The sequence below is a fragment of the Somniosus microcephalus genome, chromosome 16, assembly GCF_052327205.1.
Source record: "Somniosus microcephalus isolate GS21.2 chromosome 16, FLI_Smic_1.0, whole genome shotgun sequence".
Taxonomy (NCBI): Eukaryota; Metazoa; Chordata; class Chondrichthyes; order Squaliformes; family Somniosidae; genus Somniosus; species Somniosus microcephalus.
This window is the reverse complement of record NC_141002.1, coordinates 1,496,538-1,523,737: the sequence shown is the minus strand read 5'-3', so window position 1 is coordinate 1,523,737 and position 27,200 is coordinate 1,496,538. Positions and strand designations below refer to the sequence as shown.

At 52.4% G+C, this 27,200-nt stretch overlaps 1 protein-coding gene across 1 annotated transcript; it reads right to left on the bottom strand.

Moving 5' to 3' along the window:
• Window positions 1-294: 294 nt before the first annotated feature.
• Window positions 295-27,200, bottom strand: LOC147105937 (unconventional myosin-X-like). Its single transcript, XM_086009738.1, has 4 exons — window positions 27,030-27,200; window positions 26,060-26,160; window positions 22,534-22,600; window positions 295-468 (listed from the first exon to the last, which is right to left on the bottom strand). The coding sequence occupies exons 1-4, from the start codon at window positions 27,147-27,149 to the stop codon at window positions 310-312; spliced, it is 447 nt and encodes a 148-aa protein (XP_085865864.1). The 5' UTR covers window positions 27,150-27,200; the 3' UTR covers window positions 295-309.

Below are 27,200 nucleotides of genomic sequence, written 5' to 3'. Positions count from 1 at the left end.
AGAGAGAGAGGAGATGGAGAGAGAGAGGAGAGAGAGAGTGAGGAGATGGAGAGACGAGAGGAGGAGATGGAGAGAGAGTGGAGAGAGAGAGGAGATGGAGAGAGGAGAGATGAGAGAGATGGAGAGAGAGAGGAGATGGAGAGAGAGAGGAGATGGAGAGAGAGAGGAGATGGAGAGAGAGAGGAGATGGAGAGAGTGAGGAGATGGAGAGAGTGAGGAGATGGAGAGAGTGCGGAGATGGGGAGAGAGAGGAGATGGAGAGAGTGCGGAGATGGAGAGAGTGAGGAGATGGAGAGAGAGTGCCGAGCACTACTCACCGTGTGCTCTTGCTGGCCACAGCCCCCCGAGCACCGACCCCCCCCAGGCTCTACTCACCACGTGCTGGTTGTGCAGTTTCTCCAGCAGCGTTCTGTCGGTGCCCTTTGGAAAGCGACTCTCCTCATTGATCAGTGCGAGAAGACCAAGTTTCTAAAACAAACAGAGAGCGAGAGTAAGATACTGGTTAGATACAGAGTAAAGCTCCCTCTACACTGTCCCATCAAATACTCCCAGGGCAGGTACAGCACGGGTTAGATACAGAGTAAAGCTCCCTCTGCACTGTCCCATCAAACACTCCCAGGCCAGGTAGAGCACGGGTTAGATACAGAGTAAAGCTCCCTCTACACTGTCCCGTCAAACACTCCCAGGGCAGGTACAGCATGGGTTAGATACAGAGTAAAGCTCCCTCTACACTGTCCCATCAAACACTCCCAGGGCAGGTACAGCACGGGTTAGATACAGATTAAAGCTTCCTCTACACTGTCCCATCAAACACTCCCAGGGCAGGTACAGCATGGGTTAGATACAGAGTAAAGCTTCCTCTACACTGTCCCATCAAACACTCCCAGGGCAGGTTTTAGCACGGGTTAGATACAGAGTAAAGATCCCTCTACACTGTCCCATCATCTGTATGGATAGCTGAGAAATACCAAGAGGCAGAAAACGTTAGTGGGAGTTGTATACAAACCCCCAAACAATGATGCTGAGGTGGGGATGGAATTAAACGGGAAATTAGAGACGCGTGCAATAAGGGCACAGCAGTTATCATGGGTGACTTCAATCTACATATAGATTGGGCTAACCAAATTAGTAACAATACTGTGGAGAAGGAATTCCTAGAGTGTATACGGGATGGTTTCCTGGATCAATATGTCGAGGAACCAACTAGAGATCAGGCCATCTTAGACTGGGTATTATGTAATGAGAAAGGATTAATTAACAATGTTGTTGTGCGAGGCCCCTTGGGGAGGAGCGATCATAATATGATAGAATTCTTCATTAAGATGGAGAGTGAAGTAGTTGACTCAGAGACTAGGGTCCTAAATTTAAATAAAGGAAACTACGATGGTATGAGGCGCGAGTTGGGTAGGATGGATTGGGGAACGTTCCTTAAAGGGTTGATGGTGGATAGGCAATAGCAAACATTCAAAGATCGCATGGATGAACTACAGAATTTGTTCATCCCTGTCTGGCGTAAAAATAAAACAAAAAAGGTGGCTCAACCGTGGCTAACAAGGGAAATTAGGGATAGCATAAGATCCAAGGAGAGGACATATAAATTGGCCAGAAAAAGCAGCAAACCTGAGGATTCGGAGCAGTTTAGGATTCAGCAAAGGAGGACAAAAGGATTAATGAAGAGGAGGTAAATAGAGTATGAGAGTAAGCTTGCAGGAAACATAAAAACTGACTGTACAAGCTTCTATAGATATGTGAAGAGAAAAAGATTGGTGAAGTCAAGCATAGGTCCCTTGCAGTCAGAATCAGGGGAATTTATAATGGGGAACAAAGAAATGGCTGACCAGTAAAATACATACTTTTATTCTGTCTTCACAAAGGAGGACACAAATAACCTCCCAGAGATGTCGGGGAATATAGGGTCTAATGAGAGGGAGGAACTGAATGAAATCAGTATTTGCAGGGAAATGGTATTAGGGAAATTGATGGGATTGAAGGCCGATAAATCCCCAGGGCCTGATAATCTACATCCTAGGGTACTTAAGGAAGTGGCCCTAGAAACAGTAGATGCATTGTTGGTCATCTTCCAAAATTCTATAGACTCTGGAACAGTTCCCTCGGATTGGAGGGTAGCTAATGTAACCCCACTATTTAAAAGAGGTGGTAGAGAGAAAACGGGGAATGATAGGCCGGTAAGCCTGACATCGGTAGTGGGGAAAATGCTAGAGTGCATTATAAAAGATGTAATAGCAGAGCAATTGGAAAACAGTGCCAGGATCGGACAAAGTCAACGTGGATTTACAAAAGGTAAATTATGCTTGACTAATCTACTAGAATTTTTTGAGGATGTAACTGGTAGAATAGATAAGGGAGAACCAGTGGATGTGGTGTAATTGGACTTTCAGAAGGCTTTCGATAAGGTCCCGCATAAGAGATTAGCGTGCAAAGTTAAAGCACATGGGATTGGGGGTAAGGTACTGACTTGGATAGAGAACTGGTTGGCGGACAGAAAGCAAAGAGTTGGAATAAACGGGTCTTTTTCAGAGTGGCAGGCAGTGACTACTGGGGTACCGCAGGGATCGGTGCTAGGACCCCAGCTATTCACAATATATATTAATGATCTAGACGAGGGAACTAGATGTAATATCTCCAAGTTTGCAGACGATACAAAGCTGGGTGGACGTGTGTGCTGTGAGGAGGATGCAGAGAAACTCCAGTATGATTTGGACAGGTTGGGTGATTGGGCAGATGCATGGCAGATGCAGTATAATGTGGATAAATGCGAGGTTATCCACTTTGGTGGCAAAAACAGGAAGGTAGATTATTATCTGAACGGCAATAGATTGGGAGAAGGGGAAGTGCAACAAGACCTGGGTGTCCTTGTGCACCAGTCGCTGAAGGTAAGCATGCAGGTGCAGCAGGCGGTTAAGAAGGCAAATGGTATGTTGGCCTTCATAGCGAGAGGATTCGAGTACAGGAGCAAGGATGTCTTGCTGCAGTTGTACAGGGCCTTGGTGAGACCACACCTTGAGTATTGTATGCAGTTTTGGTCACCTTATCTGAGGAAGGATGTTCTTGCCATGGAGGGATTGCAGCGAAGATTCACCAGGAATGACGTATGGAGAGAGATTGGGTCGATTAGGCTTATATTCGCTAGAGTTTAGAAGAATGAGAGGGGATCTCATTGAAACTTATAAAATTCTCACAGGACCAGACAGACTAGATGCAGGAAGGATGTTCCCGATGGCGGGGGAGTCCAGAACCAGGGTTCACAGTCTAAGGATAAGGAGTAAGCCATTTAGAACTGAGATGAGGTGGAATTTCTTCACCCAGAGAGTGGTGAACCTGTCGAATACTCTACCACACAAGGCAGTTGAGGGAAATTAATTAAATATATTCAAGAAGGAGTTAGATATATTTCTTAAGGCTAAAGGAATCAAGGGATATGGGGAGAAAGCAGGGACAGGGTACTGAATTTGGATGATCAGCCATGATCTCATTAAATGGCGGAGCAGGCTCGAGGGGCCGAATGGCCTACTCCTGTTCCTATCTTCTATTTTTCTATCAAACACTCCCAGAACAGGTTTTAGCACAGGTTAGATACAGAGTAAAGCTCCCTCTACGCTGTCCCATCAAACACTCCCAGAACAGGTTTTAGCACAGGTTAGTTACAGAGTAAAGCTTCCTCTACGCTGTCCCATCAAACACTCCCAGAACAGGTTTTAGCACGGGTTAGAGACAGAGTAAAGCTCCCTCTACGCTGTCCCATCAAACACACCCAAAAGAGGTTTTAGCACGGGTTAGATACAGAGTAAAGCTCCCTCTACGCTGTCCCATCAAACACTCCCAGGGCAGGTACAGCATGGGTTAGATACAGAGTAAAGCTCCCCCTACACTGTCCCATCAAACACTCTCAGGGCAGGTACAGCACGGGGTTAGATACAGAGTAAAGCTCCGTCTACACTGTCCCATCAAACACTCCCGGGGCAGGTACAGCACGGGTGAGATACAGAGTAAAGCTCCCTCTACACTGTCCCATCAAACACTCCCAGGGCAGGTACAGCATGGGTTAGATACAGAGTAAAGCTCCCTCTACACTGTCCCCATCAAACACTCCTAGGGCAGGTACAGCATGGGTTAGATACAGAGTAAAGCTGCCTCTACACTGTCCCATCAAACACTCCCAGGGCAGGTACAGCATGGGTTAGTTACAGAGCAAAGCTCCCTCTACACGGTCCCATCAAACACTCCCAGGGCAGGTACAGCACAGGGTTAGATACAGAGTAAAGCTCCCTCTACACTGTCCCATCAAACACTCCCAGGGCAGGTACAGCACGGGTTAGATGCAGAGTAAAGCTCCCTCTACACTGTCCCATCAAACACTCCCAGGGCAGGTACAGCACGGGTTAGATACAGAGTAAAGCTCCCTCTACACGGTCCCATCAAACACTCCCAGGGCAGGTACAGCACGGGTTAGATGCAGAGTAAAGCTCCCTCTACACTGTCCCATCAAACACTCCCAGGGCAGGTACAGCACGGGTTAGATACAGAGTAAAGCTCCCTCTACACTGTCCCATCAAACACTCCCAGGGCAGGTACAGCACGGGTTAGATACAGAGTAAAGCTCCCTCTACACTGTCCCGTCAAACACTCCCAGGGCAGGTACACCACGGGTTAGATACAGAGTAAAGCTCCCTCTACACTGTCCCATCAAACACTCCCAGGGCAGGTACAGCATGGGTTAGATACAGAGTAAAGCTCCCTCTACACTGTCCCCATCAAACACTCCCAGGGCAGGTACAGCACGGGTTAGATACAGAGTAAAGCTCCCTCTACACTGTCCCATCAAACACTCCCAGGGCAGGTACAGCACGGGTTAGATGCAGAGTAAAGCTCCCTCTACACTGTCCCATCAAACACTCCCAGGGCAGGTACAGCACGGGTTAGATACAGAGTAAAGCTCCCTCTACACTGTCCCATCAAACACTCCCAGGGCAGGTACAGCACGGGTTAGATACAGAGTAAAGCTCCCTCTACACTGTCCCGTCAAACACTCCCAGGGCAGGTACAGCACGGGTTATATACAGAGTAAAGCTCCCTCTACACTGTCCCATCAAACACTCTCAGGGCAGGTACAGCACGGGTTAGATACAGAGTAAAGCTCCATCCACACTGTCCCATCAATCACTCCCAGGGCAGGTACAGCACGGGGTTAGATACAGAGTAAAGCTCCCTCTACACTGTCCCATCAAACACTCCCAGGGCAGGGACAGCACGGGTTAGATACAGAGTAAAGCTCCCTCTACACTGTCCCATCAAACACTCCCAGGGCAGGTACAGCACGGGTTAGATACAGAGTAAAGCTCCCTCTACACTGACCCATCAAACACTCCCAGGGCAGGTACAGCACGGGTTAGATACAGAGTAAAGCTCCCTCTACACTGTCCCACCAAACACTCCCAGGACAGGTACAGCACGGGTTAGATACAGAGTAAAGCTCCCTCTACACTGTCCCATCAAACACTCCCAGGGCAGGTACAGCACGGGTAAGATACAGAGTAAAGCTCCCTCTACACTGTCCCATCAAACACTCCCAGGGCAGGTACAGCATGGGTTAGATACAGAGTAAAGCTCCCTCTACACTGTCCCATCAAACACTCCCAGGGCAGGTACAGCATGGGTTAGATACAGAGTAAAGTTCCCTCTACACTGTCCCATCAAACACTCCCAGGGCAGGTGCAGCTCGGGTTAGATACAGAGTAAAGCTCCCTCTACACTGTCCCATCAAACACTCCCAGGGCAGGTACAGCACGAGTTAGATACAGAGTAAAGCTCCCTCTACACTGTCCCATCAAACACTCCCAGGGCAGGTACAGCACGGGTTAGATAGAGACTAAAGCTCCCTCTACACTGTCCCGTCAAACACTCCCAGGGCAGGTACAGCACGGGTTAGAAACAGGGTAAAGCTCCCTCTGCACTGTCCCATCAAACACTCCCAGGGCAGGTACAGCATGGGTTAGATACAGAGTAAAGCTCCCTCTACACTGTCCCATCAAACACCCCCAGGGCAGGTACAGCATGGGTTAGATACAGAGTAAACCTCCCTCGACACTGTCCCATCAAACACTCCCAGGGCAGGTACAGCACGGGTTATATACAGAGTAAAGCTCCCTCTACACTGTCCCATCAAACACTCTCAGGGCAGGTACGGCACGGGTTAGATACAGAGTAAAGCTCCCTCTACACTGTCCCATCAAACACTCCCAGGGCAGGTACAGCACGGGTTAGATACAGAGTAAAGCTCCCTCTACACTGTCCCATCAAACACTCCCAGGGCAGGTGCAGCATGGGTTAGATACAGAGTAAAGCTCCCTCTACACTGTCCCATCAAACACTCCCAGGGCAGGTACAGCATGGGTTAGATACAGAGTAAAGTTCCCTCTACACTGTCCCATCAAACACTCCCAGGGCAGGTACAGCACGGGTTAGATACAGAGTAAAGCTCCCTCTACACTGTCCCATCAAACACTCCCAGGGCAGGTACAGCACGGGTTAGATACAGAGTAAAGCTCCCTCTACACTGTCCCATCAAACACTCCCAGGGCAGGTACAGCATGGGTTAGATACAGAGTAAAGCTCCCTCTGCACTGTCCCATTAAACACTCCCAGGGCAGGTACAGCACAGGGATAGATACAGAGTAAAGCTCCCTCTACACTGTCCCATCAAACACTCTCAGGGCAGGTACAGCACGGGGTTAGATACAGAGTAAAGCTCCCTCTACACTGTCCCATCAAACACTCCCAGGGCAGGTACAGCATGGGTTAGATACAGAGTAAAGCTCCGTCTACACTGTCCCATCAAACACTCTCAGGGCAGGCACAGCATGGGTTAGATACAGAGTAAAGCTCCCTCTACACTGTCCCATCAAACACTCTCAGGGCAGGTACAGCACGGGTTAGGTACAGAGTAAAGCTCCCTCTACACTGTCCCATCAAACACTCCCAGGGCAGGTACAGCACAGGTTAGATACAGAGTAAAGCTCCCTCTACACTGTCCCATCAAATACTCCCAGGGCAGGTACAGCGCGGGTTAGATACAGAGTAAAGCTCCCTCTACACTGTCCCATCAAACACTCCCAGGGCAGGTACAGCACGGGTTAGATACAGAGTAAAGATCCCTCTGCACTGTCCCATCAAACACTCCCAGGGCAGGTACAGCACGGGTTAGATAGAGAGTAAAGCTCCCTCTACACTGTCCCATCAAACACTCCCAGGACAGGTACAGCACGGGTTAGATACAGAGTAAAGCTCCCTCTACACTGTCCCATCAAACACTCCCAGGGCAGGTACAGCACGGGTTAGATACAGAGTAAAGCTCCCTCTACACTGTCCCATCAAACACTCCCAGGGCAGGTACAGCATGGGTTAGATACAGAGTAAAGCTCCCTCTGCACTGTCCCGTCAAACACTCCCAGGGCAGGTACAGCACGGGTTAGATACACTGTAGAGCTCCCTCTACACTGTCCCATCAAACACTCCCAGGGCAGGTACAGCACGCGTTAGATACAGAGTAAAGCTCCCTCTACACTGTCCCATCAAACACTCCCAGGGCAGGTACAGCACGGGGTTAGATACAGAGTAAAGCTCCCTCTACACTGTCCCATCAAACACTCCCAGGGCAGGAACAGCACGGGTTAGATGCAGAGTATAGCTCCCTCTACACTGTCCCCATCAAACACTCCCAGGGCAGGTGCAGCACGGGTTAGATGCAGAGTAAAGCTCCCTCTACACTGTCCCATCAAACACTCCCAGGGCAGGTACAGCACGGGTTAGATACAGAGTAAAGCTCCCCCTGCACTGTCCCATCAAACACTCCCAGGGCAGGTACAGCACGGGTTAGATAGAGAGTAAAGCTCCCTCTACACTGTCCCATCAAACACTCCCAGGACAGGTACAGCACGGGTTAGATACAGAGTAAAGCTCCCTCTACACTGTCCCATCAAACACTCCCAGGGCAGGTACAGCACGGGTTAGATACAGAGTAAAGCTCCCTCTATACTGTCCCATCAAACACTCCCAGGGCAGATACAGCATGGGTTAGATACAGAGTAAAGCTCCCTCTACACTGTCCCATTAAACACTCCCAGGGCAGGTACAGCACGGGGTTAGATACAGAGTAAAGCTCCCTCTACACTGTCCCATCAAACACTCCCAGGGCAGGTACAGCATGGGTTAGATACAGAGTAAAGCTCCGTCTACACTGTCCCATCAAACACTCTCAGGGCAGGTACAGCACGGGTTAGGTACAGAGTAAAGCTCCCTCTGCACTGTCCCATCAAACACTCCCAGGGCAGGTACAGCACGGGTTAGATACAGAGTAAAGCTCCCTCTACACTGACCCATCAAACACTCCCAGGGCAGGTACAGCATGGGTTAGATACAGAGTAAAGCTCCCTCTACACTGTCCCATCAAACACTCCCAGGGCAGGTACAGCATGGGTTAGATACAGAGTAAAGTTCCCTCTACACTGTCCCATCAAACACTCTCAGGGCAGGTACAGCACGGGTTAGATACAGAGTAAAGCTCCCTCTACACTGTCCCATCAAACACTCCCAGGGCAGGTACAGCACGGGTTAGATACAGAGTAAAGCTCCCTCTACACTGTCCCATCAAACACTCCCAGGGCAGGTACAGCACGGGTTAGATACAGAGTAAAGCTCCCTCTACACTGTCCCATCAAACACTCCCAGGGCAGGTACAGCACGGGTTAGATACAGAGTAAAGCTCCCTCTACACTGACCCATCAAACACTCCCAGGGCAGGTACAGCACGGGTTAGATAGAGAGTAAAGCTCCCTCGACACTGTCCCATCAAACACTCCCAGGACAGGTACAGCACGGGTTAGATACAGAGTAAAGCTCCCTCTACACTGTCCCATCAAACACTCCCAGGGCAGGTACAGCACGGGTTAGATACAGAGTAAAGCTCGCTCTACACTGTCCCATCAAACACTCCCAGGGCAGGTACAGCATGGGTTAGATACAGAGTAAAGCTCCCTCTACACTGTCCCATCAAACACTCCCAGGGCAGGTACAGCATGGGTTAGATACAGAGTAAAGTTCCCTCTACACTGTCCCATCAAACACTCCCAGGGCAGGTACAGCACGGGTTAGATACAGAGTAAAGCTCCCTCTACACTGTCCCATCAAACACTCTCATGGCAGGTACAGCATGGGGTTAGATACAGAGTAAAGCTCCCTCTACACTGTCCCATCAAACACTCCCAGGGCAGGTACAGCATGGGTTAGATACAGAGTAAAGCTCCGTCTACACTGTCCCATCAAACACTCTCAGGGCAGGTACAGCACGGGTTAGGTACAGAGTAAAGCTCCCTCTACACTGTCCCATCAAACACTCCCAGGGCAGGTACAGCACGGGTTAGATACAGAGTAAAGCTCCCTCTACATTGTCCCATCAAACACTCCCAGGGCAGGTACAGCATGGGTTAGATACAGAGTAAAGCTCCCTCTACACTGTCCCATCAAACACTCCCAGGGCAGGTACAGCACGGGTTAGATGCAGAGTAAAGCTCCCTCTACACTGTCCCATCAAACACTCCCAGGGCAGGTACAGCACGGGTTAGATACAGAGTAAAGCTCCCTCTACACGGTCCCATCAAACACTCCCAGGGCAGGTACAGCACGGGTTAGATGCAGAGTAAAGCTCCCTCTACACTGTCCCATCAAACACTCTCATGGCAGGTACAGCATGGGGTTAGATACAGAGTAAAGCTCCCTCTACACTGTCCCATCAAACACTCCCAGGGCAGGTACAGCATGGGTTAGATACAGAGTAAAGCTCCGTCTACACTGTCCCATCAAACACTCTCAGGGCAGGTACAGCACGGGTTAGGTACAGAGTAAAGCTCCCTCTACACTGTCCCATCAAACACTCCCAGGGCAGGTACAGCACGGGTTAGATACAGAGTAAAGCTCCCTCTACACTGTCCCATCAAACACTCCCAGGGCAGGTACAGCATGGGTTAGATACAGAGTAAAGCTCCCTCTACACTGTCCCATCAAACACTCCCAGGGCAGGTACAGCACGGGTTAGATGCAGAGTAAAGCTCCCTCTACACTGTCCCATCAAACACTCCCAGGGCAGGTACAGCACGGGTTAGATACAGAGTAAAGCTCCCTCTACACGGTCCCATCAAACACTCCCAGGGCAGGTACAGCACGGGTTAGATGCAGAGTAAAGCTCCCTCTACACTGTCCCATCAAACACTCCCAGGGCAGGTACAGCACGGGTTAGATACAGAGTAAAGCTCCCTCTACACTGTCCCATCAAACACTCCCAGGGCAGGTACAGCACGGGTTAGATACAGAGTAAAGCTCCCTCTACACTGTCCCGTCAAACACTCCCAGGGCAGGTACACCACGGGTTAGATACAGAGTAAAGCTCCCTCTACACTGTCCCATCAAACACTCCCAGGGCAGGTACAGCATGGGTTAGATACAGAGTAAAGCTCCCTCTACACTGTCCCCATCAAACACTCCCAGGGCAGGTACAGCACGGGTTAGATACAGAGTAAAGCTCCCTCTACACTGTCCCATCAAACACTCCCAGGGCAGGTACAGCACGGGTTAGATGCAGAGTAAAGCTCCCTCTACACTGTCCCATCAAACACTCCCAGGGCAGGTACAGCACGGGTTAGATACAGAGTAAAGCTCCCTCTACACTGTCCCATCAAACACTCCCAGGGCAGGTACAGCACGGGTTAGATACAGAGTAAAGCTCAATCTACACTGTCCCGTCAAACACTCCCAGGGCAGGTACAGCACGGGTTATATACAGAGTAAAGCTCCCTCTACACTGTCCCATCAAACACTCTCAGGGCAGGTACAGCACGGGTTAGATACAGAGTAAAGCTCCATCTACACTGTCCCATCAATCACTCCCAGGGCAGGTACAGCACGGGGTTAGATACAGAGTAAAGCTCCCTCTACACTGTCCCATCAAACACTCCCAGGGCAGGGACAGCACGGGTTAGATACAGAGTAAAGCTCCCTCTACACTGTCCCATCAAACACTCCCAGGGCAGGTACAGCACGGGTTAGATACAGAGTAAAGCTCCCTCTACACTGACCCATCAAACACTCCCAGGGCAGGTACAGCACGGGTTAGATACAGAGTAAAGCTCCCTCTACACTGTCCCACCAAACACTCCCAGGACAGGTACAGCACGGGTTAGATACAGAGTAAAGCTCCCTCTACACTGTCCCATCAAACACTCCCAGGGCAGGTACAGCACGGGTAAGATACAGAGTAAAGCTCCCTCTACACTGTCCCATCAAACACTCCCAGGGCAGGTACAGCATGGGTTAGATACAGAGTAAAGCTCCCTCTACACTGTCCCATCAAACACTCCCAGGGCAGGTACAGCATGGGTTAGATACAGAGTAAAGTTCCCTCTACACTGTCCCATCAAACACTCCCAGGGCAGGTGCAGCTCGGGTTAGATACAGAGTAAAGCTCCCTCTACACTGTCCCATCAAACACTCCCAGGGCAGGTACAGCACGGGTTAGATACAGAGTAAAGCTCCCTCTACACTGTCCCATCAAACACTCCCAGGGCAGGTACAGCACGGGTTAGATAGAGACTAAAGCTCCCTCTACACTGTCCCGTCAAACACTCCCAGGGCAGGTACAGCACGGGTTAGAAACAGGGTAAAGCTCCCTCTGCACTGTCCCATCAAACACTCCCAGGGCAGGTACAGCATGGGTTAGATACAGAGTAAAGCTCCCTCTACACTGTCCCATCAAACACCCCCAGGGCAGGTACAGCATGGGTTAGATACAGAGTAAACCTCCCTCGACACTGTCCCATCAAACACTCCCAGGGCAGGTACAGCACGGGTTAGATACAGAGTAAAGCTCCCTCTACACTGTCCCATCAAACACTCTCAGGGCAGGTACGGCACGGGTTAGATACAGAGTAAAGCTCCCTCTACACTGTCCCATCAAACACTCCCAGGGCAGGTACAGCACGGGTTAGATACAGAGTAAAGCTCCCTCTACACTGTCCCATCAAACACTCCCAGGGCAGGTGCAGCATGGGTTAGATACAGAGTAAAGCTCCCTCTACACTGTCCCATCAAACACTCCCAGGGCAGGTACAGCATGGGTTAGATACAGAGTAAAGTTCCCTCTACACTGTCCCATCAAACACTCCCAGGGCAGGTACAGCACGGGTTAGATACAGAGTAAAGCTCCCTCTACACTGTCCCATCAAACACTCCCAGGGCAGGTACAGCACGGGTTAGATACAGAGTAAAGCTCCCTCTACACTGTCCCATCAAACACTCCCAGGGCAGGTACAGCATGGGTTAGATACAGAGTAAAGCTCCCTCTGCACTGTCCCATTAAACACTCCCAGGGCAGGTACAGCACAGGGATAGATACAGAGTAAAGCTCCCTCTACACTGTCCCATCAAACACTCTCAGGGCAGGTACAGCACGGGGTTAGATACAGAGTAAAGCTCCCTCTACACTGTCCCATCAAACACTCCCAGGGCAGGTACAGCATGGGTTAGATACAGAGTAAAGCTCCGTCTACACTGTCCCATCAAACACTCTCAGGGCAGGCACAGCATGGGTTAGATACAGAGTAAAGCTCCCTCTACACTGTCCCATCAAACACTCTCAGGGCAGGTACAGCACGGGTTAGGTACAGAGTAAAGCTCCCTCTACACTGTCCCATCAAACACTCCCAGGGCAGGTACAGCACAGGTTAGATACAGAGTAAAGCTCCCTCTACACTGTCCCATCAAATACTCCCAGGGCAGGTACAGCACGGGTTAGATACAGAGTAAAGCTCCCTCTACACTGTCCCATCAAACACTCCCAGGGCAGGTACAGCACGGGTTAGATACAGAGTAAAGATCCCTCTGCACTGTCCCATCAAACACTCCCAGGGCAGGTACAGCACGGGTTAGATAGAGAGTAAAGCTCCCTCTACACTGTCCCATCAAACACTCCCAGGACAGGTACAGCACGGGTTAGATACAGAGTAAAGCTCCCTCTACACTGTCCCATCAAACACTCCCAGGGCAGGTACAGCACGGGTTAGATACAGAGTAAAGCTCCCTCTACACTGTCCCATCAAACACTCCCAGGGCAGGTACAGCATGGGTTAGATACAGAGTAAAGCTCCCTCTGCACTGTCCCGTCAAACACTCCCAGGGCAGGTACAGCACGGGTTAGATACACTGTAGAGCTCCCTCTACACTGTCCCATCAAACACTCCCAGGGCAGGTACAGCACGCGTTAGATACAGAGTAAAGCTCCCTCTACACTGTCCCATCAAACACTCCCAGGGCAGGTACAGCACGGGGTTAGATACAGAGTAAAGCTCCCTCTACACTGTCCCATCAAACACTCCCAGGGCAGGAACAGCACGGGTTAGATGCAGAGTATAGCTCCCTCTACACTGTCCCCATCAAACACTCCCAGGGCAGGTGCAGCACGGGTTAGATGCAGAGTAAAGCTCCCTCTACACTGTCCCATCAAACACTCCCAGGGCAGGTACAGCACGGGTTAGATACAGAGTAAAGCTCCCCCTGCACTGTCCCATCAAACACTCCCAGGGCAGGTACAGCACGGGTTAGATAGAGAGTAAAGCTCCCTCTACACTGTCCCATCAAACACTCCCAGGACAGGTACAGCACGGGTTAGATACAGAGTAAAGCTCCCTCTACACTGTCCCATCAAACACTCCCAGGGCAGGTACAGCACGGGTTAGATACAGAGTAAAGCTCCCTCTATACTGTCCCATCAAACACTCCCAGGGCAGATACAGCATGGGTTAGATACAGAGTAAAGCTCCCTCTACACTGTCCCATTAAACACTCCCAGGGCAGGTACAGCACGGGGTTAGATACAGAGTAAAGCTCCCTCTACACTGTCCCATCAAACACTCCCAGGGCAGGTACAGCATGGGTTAGATACAGAGTAAAGCTCCGTCTACACTGTCCCATCAAACACTCTCAGGGCAGGTACAGCACGGGTTAGGTACAGAGTAAAGCTCCCTCTGCACTGTCCCATCAAACACTCCCAGGGCAGGTACAGCACGGGTTAGATACAGAGTAAAGCTCCCTCTACACTGTCCCATCAAACACTCCCAGGGCAGGTACAGCATGGGTTAGATACAGAGTAAAGCTCCCTCTACACTGTCCCATCAAACACTCCCAGGGCAGGTACAGCATGGGTTAGATACAGAGTAAAGTTCCCTCTACACTGTCCCATCAAACACTCTCAGGGCAGGTACAGCACGGGTTAGATACAGAGTAAAGCTCCCTCTACACTGTCCCATCAAACACTCCCAGGGCAGGTACAGCACGGGTTAGATACAGAGTAAAGCTCCCTCTACACTGTCCCATCAAACACTCCCAGGGCAGGTACAGCACGGGTTAGATACAGAGTAAAGCTCCCTCTACACTGTCCCATCAAACACTCCCAGGGCAGGTACAGCACGGGTTAGATACAGAGTAAAGCTCCCTCTACACTGACCCATCAAACACTCCCAGGGCAGGTACAGCACGGGTTAGATAGAGAGTAAAGCTCCCTCGACACTGTCCCATCAAACACTCCCAGGACAGGTACAGCACGGGTTAGATACAGAGTAAAGCTCCCTCTACACTGTCCCATCAAACACTCCCAGGGCAGGTACAGCACGGGTTAGATACAGAGTAAAGCTCGCTCTACACTGTCCCATCAAACACTCCCAGGGCAGGTACAGCATGGGTTAGATACAGAGTAAAGCTCCCTCTACACTGTCCCATCAAACACTCCCAGGGCAGGTACAGCATGGGTTAGATACAGAGTAAAGTTCCCTCTACACTGTCCCATCAAACACTCCCAGGGCAGGTACAGCACGGGTTAGATACAGAGTAAAGCTCCCTCTACACTGTCCCATCAAACACTCTCATGGCAGGTACAGCATGGGGTTAGATACAGAGTAAAGCTCCCTGTACACTGTCCCATCAAACACTCCCAGGGCAGGTACAGCATGGGTTAGATACAGAGTAAAGCTCCGTCTACACTGTCCCATCAAACACTCTCAGGGCAGGTACAGCACGGGTTAGGTACAGAGTAAAGCTCCCTCTACACTGTCCCATCAAACACTCCCAGGGCAGGTACAGCACGGGTTAGATACAGAGTAAAGCTCCCTCTACACTGTCCCATCAAACACTCCCAGGGCAGGTACAGCATGGGTTAGATACAGAGTAAAGCTCCCTCTACACTGTCCCATCAAATACTCCCAGGGCAGGTACAGCACAGGTTAGATACAGAGTAATGCTCCCTCGACACTGTCCCATCAAATACTCCCAGGGCAGGTACAGCACGGGTTAGATACAGAATAAAGCTCCCTCTACACTGTCCCATCAAACACTCCCAGGGCAGGTACAGCACGGGTTAGATACAGAGTAAAGCTCCCTCTACACTGTCCCATCAAACACTCCCAGGGCAGGTACAGCACGGGTTAGATACAGAGTAAAGCTCCCTCTACACTGTCCCATCAAACACTTCCAGGGCAGGTACAGCACGGGTTAGATACAGAGTAAATCTCCCTCTACACTGTCCCATCAAACACTCCCAGGGCAGGTACAGCACGGGTTAGATACAGAGTAAAGCTCCCTCTACACTGTCCCATCAAACACTCCCAGGGCAGGTACAGCACGGGTTAGATACAGAGTAAAGCTCCCTCTACACTGTCCCATCAAACACTCCCAGGGCAGGTACAGCACAGGTTAGATACAGAGTAAAGCTCCCTCTACACTGTCCCATCAAACACTCCCAGGGCAGGTACAGCACGGGTTAGATACAGAGTAAAGCTTCCTCTACAGTGTCCCATCAAACACTCCCAGGGCAGGTACAGCACGGGTTAGATACAGAGTAAAGCTCCCTCTACAGTGTCCCATCAAACACTCCCAGGGCAGGTACAGCACGGGTTAGATACAGAGTAAAGCTCCCTCGACACTGTCCCATCAAACACTCCCAGGGCAGGTACAGCATGGGTTAGATACAGAGTAAAGCTCCCTCTACACTGTCCCCATCAAACACTCCCAGGGCAGGTACAGCATGGGTTAGATACAGAGTAAAGCTCCCTCTACACTGTCCCATCAAACACTCCCAGGGCAGGTACAGCACAGGGTTAGATACAGAGTAAAGCTCCCTCTACACTGTCCCATCAAACACTCCCAGGGCAGGAACAGCACGGGTTAGATGCAGAGTAAAGCTCCCTCTACACTGTCCCATCAAACACTCCCAGGGCAGGTACAGCACGGGTTAGATACAGAGTAAAGCTCCCTCTACACTGACCCATCAAACACTCCCAGGGCAGGTACAGCACGGGTTAGATAGAGAGTAAAGCTCCCTCTACACTGTCCCATCAAACACTCCCAGGACAGGTACAGCACGGGTTAGATACAGAGTAAAGCTCCCTCTACACTGTCCCATCAAACACTCCCAGGGCAGGTACAGCACGGGTTAGATACAGAGTAAAGCTCCCTCTACACTGTCCCATAAACACTCCCAGGGCAGGTACAGCACGGGTTAGATACAGAGTAAAGCTCCCTCTACACTGTCCCATCAAACACTCCCAGGGCAGGTACAGCACGGGTTAGATACAGAGTAAAGCTCCCTCTACACTGTCCCATCAAACACTTCCAGGGCAGGTACAGCACGGGTTAGATACAGAGTAAAGCTCCCTCTACACTGTCCCATCAAACACTCCCAGGGCAGGTACAGCACGGGTTAGATACAGAGTAAAGCTCCCTCTACACTGTCCCATCAAACACTCCCAGGGCAGGTACAGCACGGGTTAGATACAGAGTAAAGCTCCCTCTGCACTGTCCCGTCAAACACTCCCAGGGCAGGTACAGCACGGGTTAGATACACTGTAGAGCTCCCTCTACACTGTCCCATCAAACACTCCCAGGGCAGGTACAGCACGGGTTAGATACAGAGTAAAGCTCCCTCTACAGTGTCCCATCAAACACTCCCAGGGCAGGTACAGCACGGGTTAGATACAGAGTAAAGCTCCCTCTACACTGTCCCATCAAACACTCCCAGGGCAGGTACAGCATGGGTTAGATACAGAGTAAAGCTCCCTCTACACTGTCCCCATCAAACACTCCCAGGGCAGGTACAGCATGGGTTAGATACAGAGTAAAGCTGCCTCTACACTGTCCCATCAAACACTCCCAGGGCAGGTACAGCATGGGTTAGATACAGAGTAAAGCTCCCTCTACACTGTCCCATCAAACACTCCCACGGCAGGTACAGCACAGGGTTAGATACAGAGTAAAGCTCCCTCTACACTGTCCCATCAAACACTCCCAGGGCAGGTACAGCACGGGTTAGATGCAGAGTAAAGCTCCCTCTACACTGTCCCATCAAACACTCCCAGGGCAGGTACAGCACGGGTTAGATACAGAGTAAAGCTCCCTCTACACTGTCCCATCAAACACTCCCAGGGCAGGTACAGCACGGGTTAGATGCAGAGTAAAGCTCCCTCTACACTGTCCCATCAAACACTCCCAGGGCAGGTACAGCACGGGTTAGATACAGAGTAAAGCTCCCTCTACACTGTCCCATCAAACACTCCCAGGGCAGGTACAGCACGGGTTAGATACAGAGTAAAGCTCCCTCTACACTGTCCCGTCAAACACTCCCAGGGCAGGTACAGCACGGGTTATATACAGAGTAAAGCTCCCTCTACACTGTCCCATCAAACACTCTCAGGGCAGGTACAGCACGGGTTAGATACAGAGTAAAGCTCCCTCTACACTGTCCCATCAATCACTCCCAGGGCAGGTACAGCACGGGGTTAGATACAGAGTAAAGCTCCCTCTGCACTGTCCCATCAAACACTCTCAGGGCAGGTACAGCACGGGTTAGATACAGAGTAAAGCTCCCTCTACACTGTCCCATCAAACACTCCCAGGGCAGGTACAGCACGGGTTAGATACAGAGTAAAGCTCCCTCTACACTGTCCCGTCAAACACTCCCAGGGCAGGGACAGCTCGGGTTAGATACAGAGTAAAGCTCCCTCTACACTGTCCCATCAAACACTCCCAGGGCAGGTACAGCACGGGTCAGATACAGAGTAAAGCTCCCTCTACACTGTCCCATCAAACACTCCCAGGGCAGGTACAGCACGGGTTAGATACAGAGTAAAGCTCCCTCTACACTGTCCCGTCAAACACTCCCAGGGCAGGTACAGCACGGGTTATATACAGAGTAAAGCTCCCTCTACACTGTCCCATCAAACACTCTCAGGGCAGGTGCAGCACGGGTTAGATACAGAGTAAAGCTCCCTCTACACTGTCCCATCAATCACTCCCAGGGCAGGTACAGCACGGGTTAGATACAGAGTAAAGCTCCCTCTACACTGTCCCATCAAACACTCCCAGGGCAGGTACAGCACGGGTTAGATACAGAGTAAAGCTCCCTCTACACTGTCCCATCAAACACTCCCGGGGCACGTACAGCACGGGTTAGATACAGAGTAAAGCTCCCTCTACACTGTCCCATCAAACACTCCCTGGGCAGGTACAGCACGGGTTAGATAGAGTAAAGCTCCCTCTACACTGACCCATCAAACACTCCCAGGGCAGGTACAGCACGGGTTAGATGGAGAGTAAAGCTCCCTCTACACTGTCCCACCAAACACTCCCAGGACAGGTACAGCACGGGTTAGATACAGAGTAAAGCTCCCTCTACACTGTCCCATCAAACACTCCCAGGGCAGGTACAGCACGGGTTAGATACAGAGTAAAGCTCCCTCTACACTGTCCCATCAAACACTCCCAGGGCAGGTACAGCATGGGTTAGATACAGAGTAAAGCTCCCTCTACACTGTCCCATCAAACACTCCGAGGGCAGGTACAGCATGGGTTAGATACAGAGTAAAGTTCCCTCTACACTGTCCCATCAAACACTCCCAGGGCAGGTACAGCTCGGGTTAGATACAGAGTAAAGCTCCCTCTACACTGTCCCATCAAACACTCCCAGGGCAGGTACAGCACGGGTTAGATACAGAGTAAAGCTCCCTCTACACTGTCCCATCAAACACTCCCAGGGCAGGTACAGCACGGGTTAGATACAGAGTAAATCTCCCTGTACACTGTCCCGTCAAACACTCCCAGGGCAGGTACAGCACGGGTTAGATACAGAGTAAAGCTCCCTCTACACTGTCCCATCAAACACTCCCAGGGCAGGTACAGCAGGGGTTAGATACAGAGTAAAGCTCCCTCTACACTGTCCCCATCAAACACTCCCAGGGCAGGTACAGCACGGGTTAGATACAGGGTAAAGCTCCCTCTACACTGTCCCATCAAACACTCCCAGGGCAGGTACAGCATGGGTTAGATACAGAGTAAAGCTCCCTCTACACTGTCCCATCAAACACCCCCAGGGCAGGTACAGCACGGGTTAGATACAGAGTAAACCTCCCTCTACACTGTCCCATCAAACACTCCCAGGGCAGGTACAGCACGGGTTATATACAGAGTAAAGCTCCCTCTACACTGTCCCATCAAACACTCTCAGGGCAGGTACGGCACGGGTTAGATACAGAGTAAAGCTCCCTCTACACTGTCCCATCAATCACTCCCAGGGCAGGTACAGCACGGGGTTAGATACAGAGTAAAGCTCCCTCTACACTGTCCCATCAAACACTCCCAGGACAGGTACAGCACGGGTTAGATACAGAGTAAAGCTCCCTCTACACTGTCCCATCAAACACTCCCAGGGCAGGTACAGCACGGGTTAGATACAGAGTAAAGCTCCCTCTACACTGTCCCATCAAACACTCCCAGGGCAGGTACAGCATGGGTTAGATACAGAGTAAAGCTCCCTCTACACTGTCCCATCAAACACTCCCAGGGCAGGTACAGCATGGGTTAGATAGAGAGTAAAGCTCCCTCGACACTGTCCCATCAAACACTCCCACGGCAGGTACAGCACGGGTTAGATACAGAGTAAAGCTCCCTCGACACTGTCCCATCAAACACTCCCACGGCAGGTACAGCACGGGTTAGATACACAGTAAAGCTCCCTCTACACTGTCCCATCAAACACTCCCAGGGCAGGTACAGCATGGGTTCGATACAGAGTAAAGCTCCCTCTACACTGTCCCATTAAACACTCCCAGGGCAGGTACAGCACAGGGTTAGATACAGAGTAAAGCTCCCTCTACACTGTCCCATCAAACACTCTCAGGGCAGGTACAGCACGGGGTTAGATACAGAGTAAAGCTCCCTCTGCACTGTCCCATCAAACACTCCCAGGGCAGGTACAGCATGGGTTAGATACAGAGTAAAGCTCCGTCTACACTGTCCCATCAAACACTCTCAGGGCAGGTACAGCATGGGTTAGATACAGAGTAAAGCTCCCTCTACACTGTCCCATCAAACACTCTCAGGGCAGGTACAGCACGGGTTAGATACAGAGTAAAGCTCCCTCTACACTGTCCCATCAAACACTCCCAGGGCAGGTACAGCACAGGTTAGATACAGAGTAAAGCTCCCTCTACACTGTCCCATCAAATACTTCCAGGGCAGGTACAGCACGGGTTAGATACAGAGTAAAGCTCCCTCTACACTGTCCCATCAAACACTCCCAGGGCAGGTACAGCACGGGTTAGATACAGAGTAAAGCTCCCTCTACACTGTCCCATCAAACACTCCCAGGGCAGGTACAGCACGGGTTAGATACAGAGTAAAGCTCCCTCTACACTGTCCCATCAAACACTCCCAGGGCAGGTACAGCATGGGTTAGATACAGAGTAAAGCTCCCTCTGCACTGTCCCGTCAAACACTCCCAGGGCAGGTACAGCACGGGTTAGATACACTGTAGAGCTCCCTCTACACTGTCCCATCAAACACTCCCAGGGCAGGTACAGCACGCGTTAGATACAGAGTAAAGCTCCCTCTGCACTGTCCCATCAAACACTCCCAGGGCAGGTGCAGCACGGGGTTAGATACAGAGTAAAGCTCCCTCTACACTGTCCCATCAAACACTCCCAGGGCAGGAACAGCACGGGTTAGATGCAGAGTATAGCTCCCTCTACACTGTCCCCATCAAACACTCCCAGGGCAGGTGCAGCACGGGTTAGATGCAGAGTAAAGCTCCCTCTACACTGTCCCATCAAACACTCCCAGGGCAGGTACAGCACGGGTTAGATACAGAGTAAAGCTCCCTCTACACTGTCCCATCCAACACTCCCAGGGCAGGTACAGCACGGGTTAGATACAGAGTAAAGCTCCCTCTACACTGTCCCATCAAACAATCCCAGGGCAGGTACAGCACGGGGTTAGATACAGAGTAAAGCTCCCTCTACACTGTCCCATCAAACACTCCCAGGGCAGGTACAGCACGGGTTAGATAGAGAGTAAAGGTCCCTCTACACTGTCCCATCAAACACTCCCAGGACAGGTACAGCACGGGTTAGATACAGAGTAAAGCTCCCTCTACACTGTCCCATCAAACACTCCCAGGGCAGGTACAGCACGGGTTAGATACAGAGTAAAGCTCCCTCTACACTGTCCCATCAAACACTCCCAGGGCAGGTACAGCATGGGTTAGATACAGAGTAAAGCTCCCTCTACACTGTCCCATCAAACACTCCCAGGGCAGGTACAGCACGGGTTAGATACAGAGTAAAGCTCCCTCTACACTGTCCCATCAAACACTCCCAGGGCAGGTACAGCACGGGTTAGATGCAGAGTAAAGCTCCCTCTACACTGTCCCCATCAAACACTCCCAGGGCAGGTGCAGCATGGGTTAGATGCAGAGTAAAGCTCCCTCTACACTGTCCCCATCAAACACTCCCAGGGCAGGTACCGCACGGGTTAGATACAGAGTAAAGCTCCCGCTACACTGTCCCATCTGACACTCCCGGGGCAGGTACAGCACGGGTTAGATACAGAGTAAAGCTCCCTCTACACTTTCCCATCAAACACTCCCAGGGCAGGTACAGCACGGGTTAGATACAGAGTAAAGCTCCCCCTACACTGTCCCATCAAACACTCCCAGGGCAGGTACAGCACGGGTTCGATACAGAGTAAAGCTCCCTCTACACTGTCCCATCCAACACTCCCAGGGCAGGTACAGCACGGGTTAGATAGAGAGTAAAGCTCCCTCTACACTGTCCCATCAAACACTCCCAGGGCAGGTACAGCACGGGTTAGATACAGAGTAAAGCTCCCTCTACACTGTCCCATCAAACACTCCCAGGGCAGGTACAGCACGGGTTAGATACAGAGTAAAGCTCCCTCTACACTATCCAATCAAACAATCCCAGGGCAGGTACAGCACGGGTTAGATACAGAGTGTATCTGTGAGTAGTGCTGTGGATGTGGTGCTGATTTAGGAGCAGGTTTGTTGTGTGGGCATTAAGCCGGGAGCAATCAGGTATTTTTGGGCTATTTCTTTGGATTGTAGTTCTTGGGATTTGTCAGGCTTCCTACCTTTTCAATCAGGTCCAAACACTCGGCATTATCCATCCAATCAATCGCTTCCCAGCTCATTCCTTCTCTGCAGAGATAAAGAGAATGAGTGAGAGTCGCTGGGTGTGAGTCGGTGAGTGTGAGATGCTGAGTGTGAGTCGGTGGGTCGCTGGGTGTGAGTCAGTGGGTGTACAGACTTAGTGAACATAGCCTGGCCATCGAAAAAGGCAGACACAGGCAGACCAGGCTGACAAGAGAGGACAGGATATGCTCTCACTGCAGTCAGGGAGTGGTGGAGACAGAGATGCACTTCCTCACAGCTTGTGGAAAATATCAGGGCATCACGGAGAATTTCTACCAAAAATTCACACAAAATGCCCTGAATTCAGAAATTTGAATGACGACCAAAAACTCCCATACCTACTGGGGGAACAGAGATATTGTGTAACCTTAGCGGCACACTATGTTACAGCTTGCCATAAACAGAGGGACAACCACTAAATCTAAGAAAAGAGTATATACAAATTATACGAATGTATATTTATACACTCAGGGATATATCTGTTTATACACTGTATGGATAGATCTGCGTTTATGTGTTCAACCATAAATGTTTTTCGATGCTTTGGCAACATAAGATGTACCTTGTCATGCCAATAAAGCGATTTGAATTGAATTTAATTGAATTGAGTCAGTGAGTGTGAGTCGCTGGGTGTGAGTCGCTGGGTGTGAGTCGCTGAGTGTGAGTCGCTGGGTGTGAGTCGGTGGGTGTGAGTCACGGGGGTGAGTCGGTGAGTGTGAGTCGCTGGGTGTGAGTCGGTGAGTGTGAGCCGCTGGGTGTGAGTCACTGAGTGTGAGTCGGTGGGTGTGAGTCGGTGGGTCGCTAGGTGTGAGTCGGTGGGTGTGAGTCGGTGGGTGTGAGTCGGTGGGTGTGAGTCGGTGGGTGTGAGACGCTGAGTGTGAGTCAGTGGGTGTGAGTCGGTGGGTGTGAGTCGGTGGGTGTGAGTCGGTGGGTGTGAGTCGCTGAGTGTGAGTCGGTGGGTGTGAGTCGCTGAGTGTGAGTCGCTGAGTGTGAGTCGCTGGTTTTGTGTCGGTGGGTGTGAGTCGCTGGGTGTGATTCGGTGAGTGTGAGTCGCTGAGTGTGAGGCGGTGAGTGTGAGTCGCTGGGGGTGAGTCGGTGGGTGTGAGTCGGTGGGTGTGAGTCAGCAGGTGTGAGTCGCCGGGTGTGAGTCGGCGAGTGTGAGTCGGCGAGTGTGAGTCGCTGGGTGTGAGTCGGTGATTGTGAGTCGCTGGGTGTGAGTCGCTGGGTGTGAGTCGCTGGGTGTGAGTCGGTGGGGGTGAGTCGGTGAGTGTGAGTCGCTGGGTGTGAGTCGGTGGGTGTGAGTCGCTGGGTGTGAGTCGGTGAGTGAGAGTCGCTGGGTGTGAGTCGCTGGGTGTGAGTCGCTGGGTGTGAGTCGATGGGTGTGAGTCGCTGAGTGTGAATCGGTGGGTGTGAGTCAGTGAGTGTGAGTCGATGGGTGTGAGTCACTGAGTGTGAGTCGCTGAGTGTGAGTCGCTGAGTGTGAGTCGCTGAGTGTGAGTCAGTGAGTATGAGTCGGTGAGTGTGAGTCGGTGCGTGTGAGTCGCTGAGTGCGAGTTGCTGAGTGTGAGTCAGTGAGTGTGAGTCGCTGGGTGTGAGTCGCTGAGTGTGAGTCGGTGAGTGTGAGTCGGTGAGTGTGAGTCGGTGCGTGTGAGTCGCTGAGTGTGAGTCGCTGGGTGTGAGTCAGTGAGTGTGAGTCGCTGAGTGTGAGTCGCTGCGTGTGAGTCGCTGCGTGTGAGTCGCTGGGTGTGAGTCGCTGGGTGTGAGTCGCTGGGTGTGAGTCGCTGGGTGTGAGTCGCTGGGTGTGAGTCAGTGAGTGTGAGTAGCTGGGTGTGAGTCGCTGAGTGTGAGTCGCTGGGTGTGAGTCGCTGGGTGTGAGTCGGTGAGTGAGTCGCTGAGTGTGAGTCGCTGAGTGTGAGTCGCTGAGTGTGAGTCGCTGGGTGTGAGTCGCTGAGTGTGAGTCGCTGAGTGTGAGTCGGTGGGTGTGAGTCGCTGAGTGTGAGTCGCTGAGTGTGAGTCGGTGGGTGTGAGTCGCTGAGTGTGAGTCGCTGGGTGTGAGTCGCTGAGTGTGAGTCGCTGGGTGTGAGTCGCTGGGTGTGAGTCGCTGGGTGTGAGTCGCTGAGTGTGAGTCGCTGAGTGTGAGTCGGTGGGTGTGAGTCGGTGGGTGTGAGTAGCTGGGTGTGAGTCGCTGAGTGTGAGTCGCTGGGTGTGAGTCGCTGGGTGTGAGTCGGTGAGTGAGTCGCTGAGTGTGAGTCGCTGAGTGTGAGTCGCTGAGTGTGAGTCGCTGAGTGTGAGTCGCTGGGTGTGAGTCGCTGAGTGTGAGTCGCTGAGTGTGAGTCGGTGGGTGTGAGTCGCTGAGTGTGAGTCGCTGAGTGTGAGTCGGTGGGTGTGAGTCGCTGAGTGTGAGTCGCTGGGTGTGAGTCGCTGAGTGTGAGTCGCTGGGTGTGAGTCGCTGGGTGTGAGTCGCTGGGTGTGAGTCGCTGAGTGTGAGTCGCTGAGTGTGAGTCGGTGGGTGTGAGTCGGTGGGTGTGAGTCGCTGAGTGTGAGTCGCTGAGTGTGAGTCGGTGGGTGTGAGTCAGTGGGTGTGAGTCGGTGAGTGTGAGACGCTGAGTGTGAGTCGCTGAGTGTGAGTCGGTGGGTGTGAGTTGCTGAGTGTGAGTCGGTGGGTGTGAGTTGCTGAGTGTGAGCCGCTGAGTGTGAGTCGGTGGGTGTGAGTCGCTGAGTGTGAGTCGGTGGGTGTGAGTCGCTGGGTGTGAGTCGGTGGTTGTGAGTTGCTGGGTGTGAGTTGGTGAGTGTGAGTCGCTGGGGGTGAGTCGGTGGGTGTGAGTCGGCGAGTGTGAGTTACTGGGAGTGAGTCGCTGGGTGTGAGTCGGTGTTTGTGAGTCGCTGGGTGTGAGTCGGTGGGGGTGAGTCGGTGAGTGTGAGTCGCTGGGTGTGAGTCGGTGGGTGTGAGTCGGTGTTTGTGAGTTACTGGGAGTGAGTCGCTGGGTGTGAGTCGGTGTTTGTGAGTCGCTGGGTGTGAGTCGGTGAGTGTGAGTCGGTGAGTGTGAGTCGGTGGGTGTGAGTCGGCGAGTGTGAGTTACTGGGAGTGAGTCGCTGGGTGTGAGTCGGTGTTTGTGAGTCGCTGGGTGTGAGTCGGTGGGGGTGAGTCGGTGAGTGTGAGTCGCTGGGTGTGAGTCGGTGGGTGTGAGTCGTTGAGTGTGGGGAGTGCCACTTTCCCGGGGGGGCCAGGGGTGGTGTCAGTGTTTGAGATCGGGGGTGGGGTCAGGGTGTCGGGGGGTCAGTGGTTCGGTGGGGGTGAGAGAATTGGGAGTGGGGTCGGAGTGGGTTTGTGGGTCGGGAGGGGTCCAGATTAGAGTTGGGGTGGGGTCGGGGCATTGGTGAGCGTGGTTGGGGGGTTGGTGGTCAGTTGGGGTCTGGAGCGGGGTCGGGGGTGGGGGGTCGGCGTGTTGGTCTGTGTGGTCTCACCTGTTGTACTCCAGCTGTTCCAGAGAGAAGATGTGCTTGTTGAAATATTCCTGCAATTTCTCGTTAGCAAAGTTGATGCTGAATTGTTCGAACCGGTTAATCTGTGGAGAGACGGACAGTGTCAGCCTCCCACTCCTCGACCCCTCACCTCCGCTCCTCGACCCCTCACCCCCGCTCCTCGACCCCTCACCCCCGCTCCTCGACCCCTCACCCCCGCTCCTCGACCCCTCACCTCGACCCCTCACCCCCGCTCCTCGACCCCTCACCCCCGCTCCTCGACCCCTCACCCCCGCTCCTCGACCCCTCACCCCCGCTCCTCGACCCCTCACCCCCGCTCCTCGACCCCTCACCCCCGCTCCTCGACCCCTCACCCCCGCTCCTCGACCCCTCACCCCCGCTCCTCGACCCCTCATCCCCACTCCTTGGCCCCCTCAATCCTGCGCCTCGACCCCTCAATCCTGCGCCTCGACCCCTCACCCCGCTCCTCGACCCCTCACCCCACTCCTCGACACCTCACCCCCACTCCTCGACCCCTCACCCCCGCTCCTCGACCCCACACCCCCGCTCCTCGACCCCTCATCCCCACTCCTCGACCCCTCAATCCTGCGCCTCGACCCCACACCCCTGCTCCTCGACCCCTCACCCCCGCTCCTCCACCCCTCTCTCCCACTCGCGACACCTCAACCCTGCTCCTCCACCACTCACCCCGCTTCTCCACCCCTCAGCCCTTGCCCTCAACCCCTCATCCCCGCTCTTCGACCCTCTCTCCCACTCCTCAACCCCTCACCCCCGCTCTTCGACCCTCCCTCCCACTCCTCCACCCCTCTCTCCCACTCCTCCACCCCTCACCCCCACTCCGCGACCCCTCACCCCCACTCCGCGACCCTTCACCCCTCAGCTTTGGCTGCACAGGAGGCCATGGGGACAGCTCCCTATCTCTCCTCAGTTACCAGCTGAACTCTTGACCCACCTCGAAGTTCTCAAAGCCAAAGATGTCGAGGATGCCGATGGATTTGAAGCTGTCCTTCCCTCTGATCTTTGTGTTGATTTTCCTGATGATCCACGAGAAACACTGGGAATAGAGTGCCATGGATATGGAATCCCGGGAATCTGCAGCCTGAAACGCAGGGAGAGGAGCGTC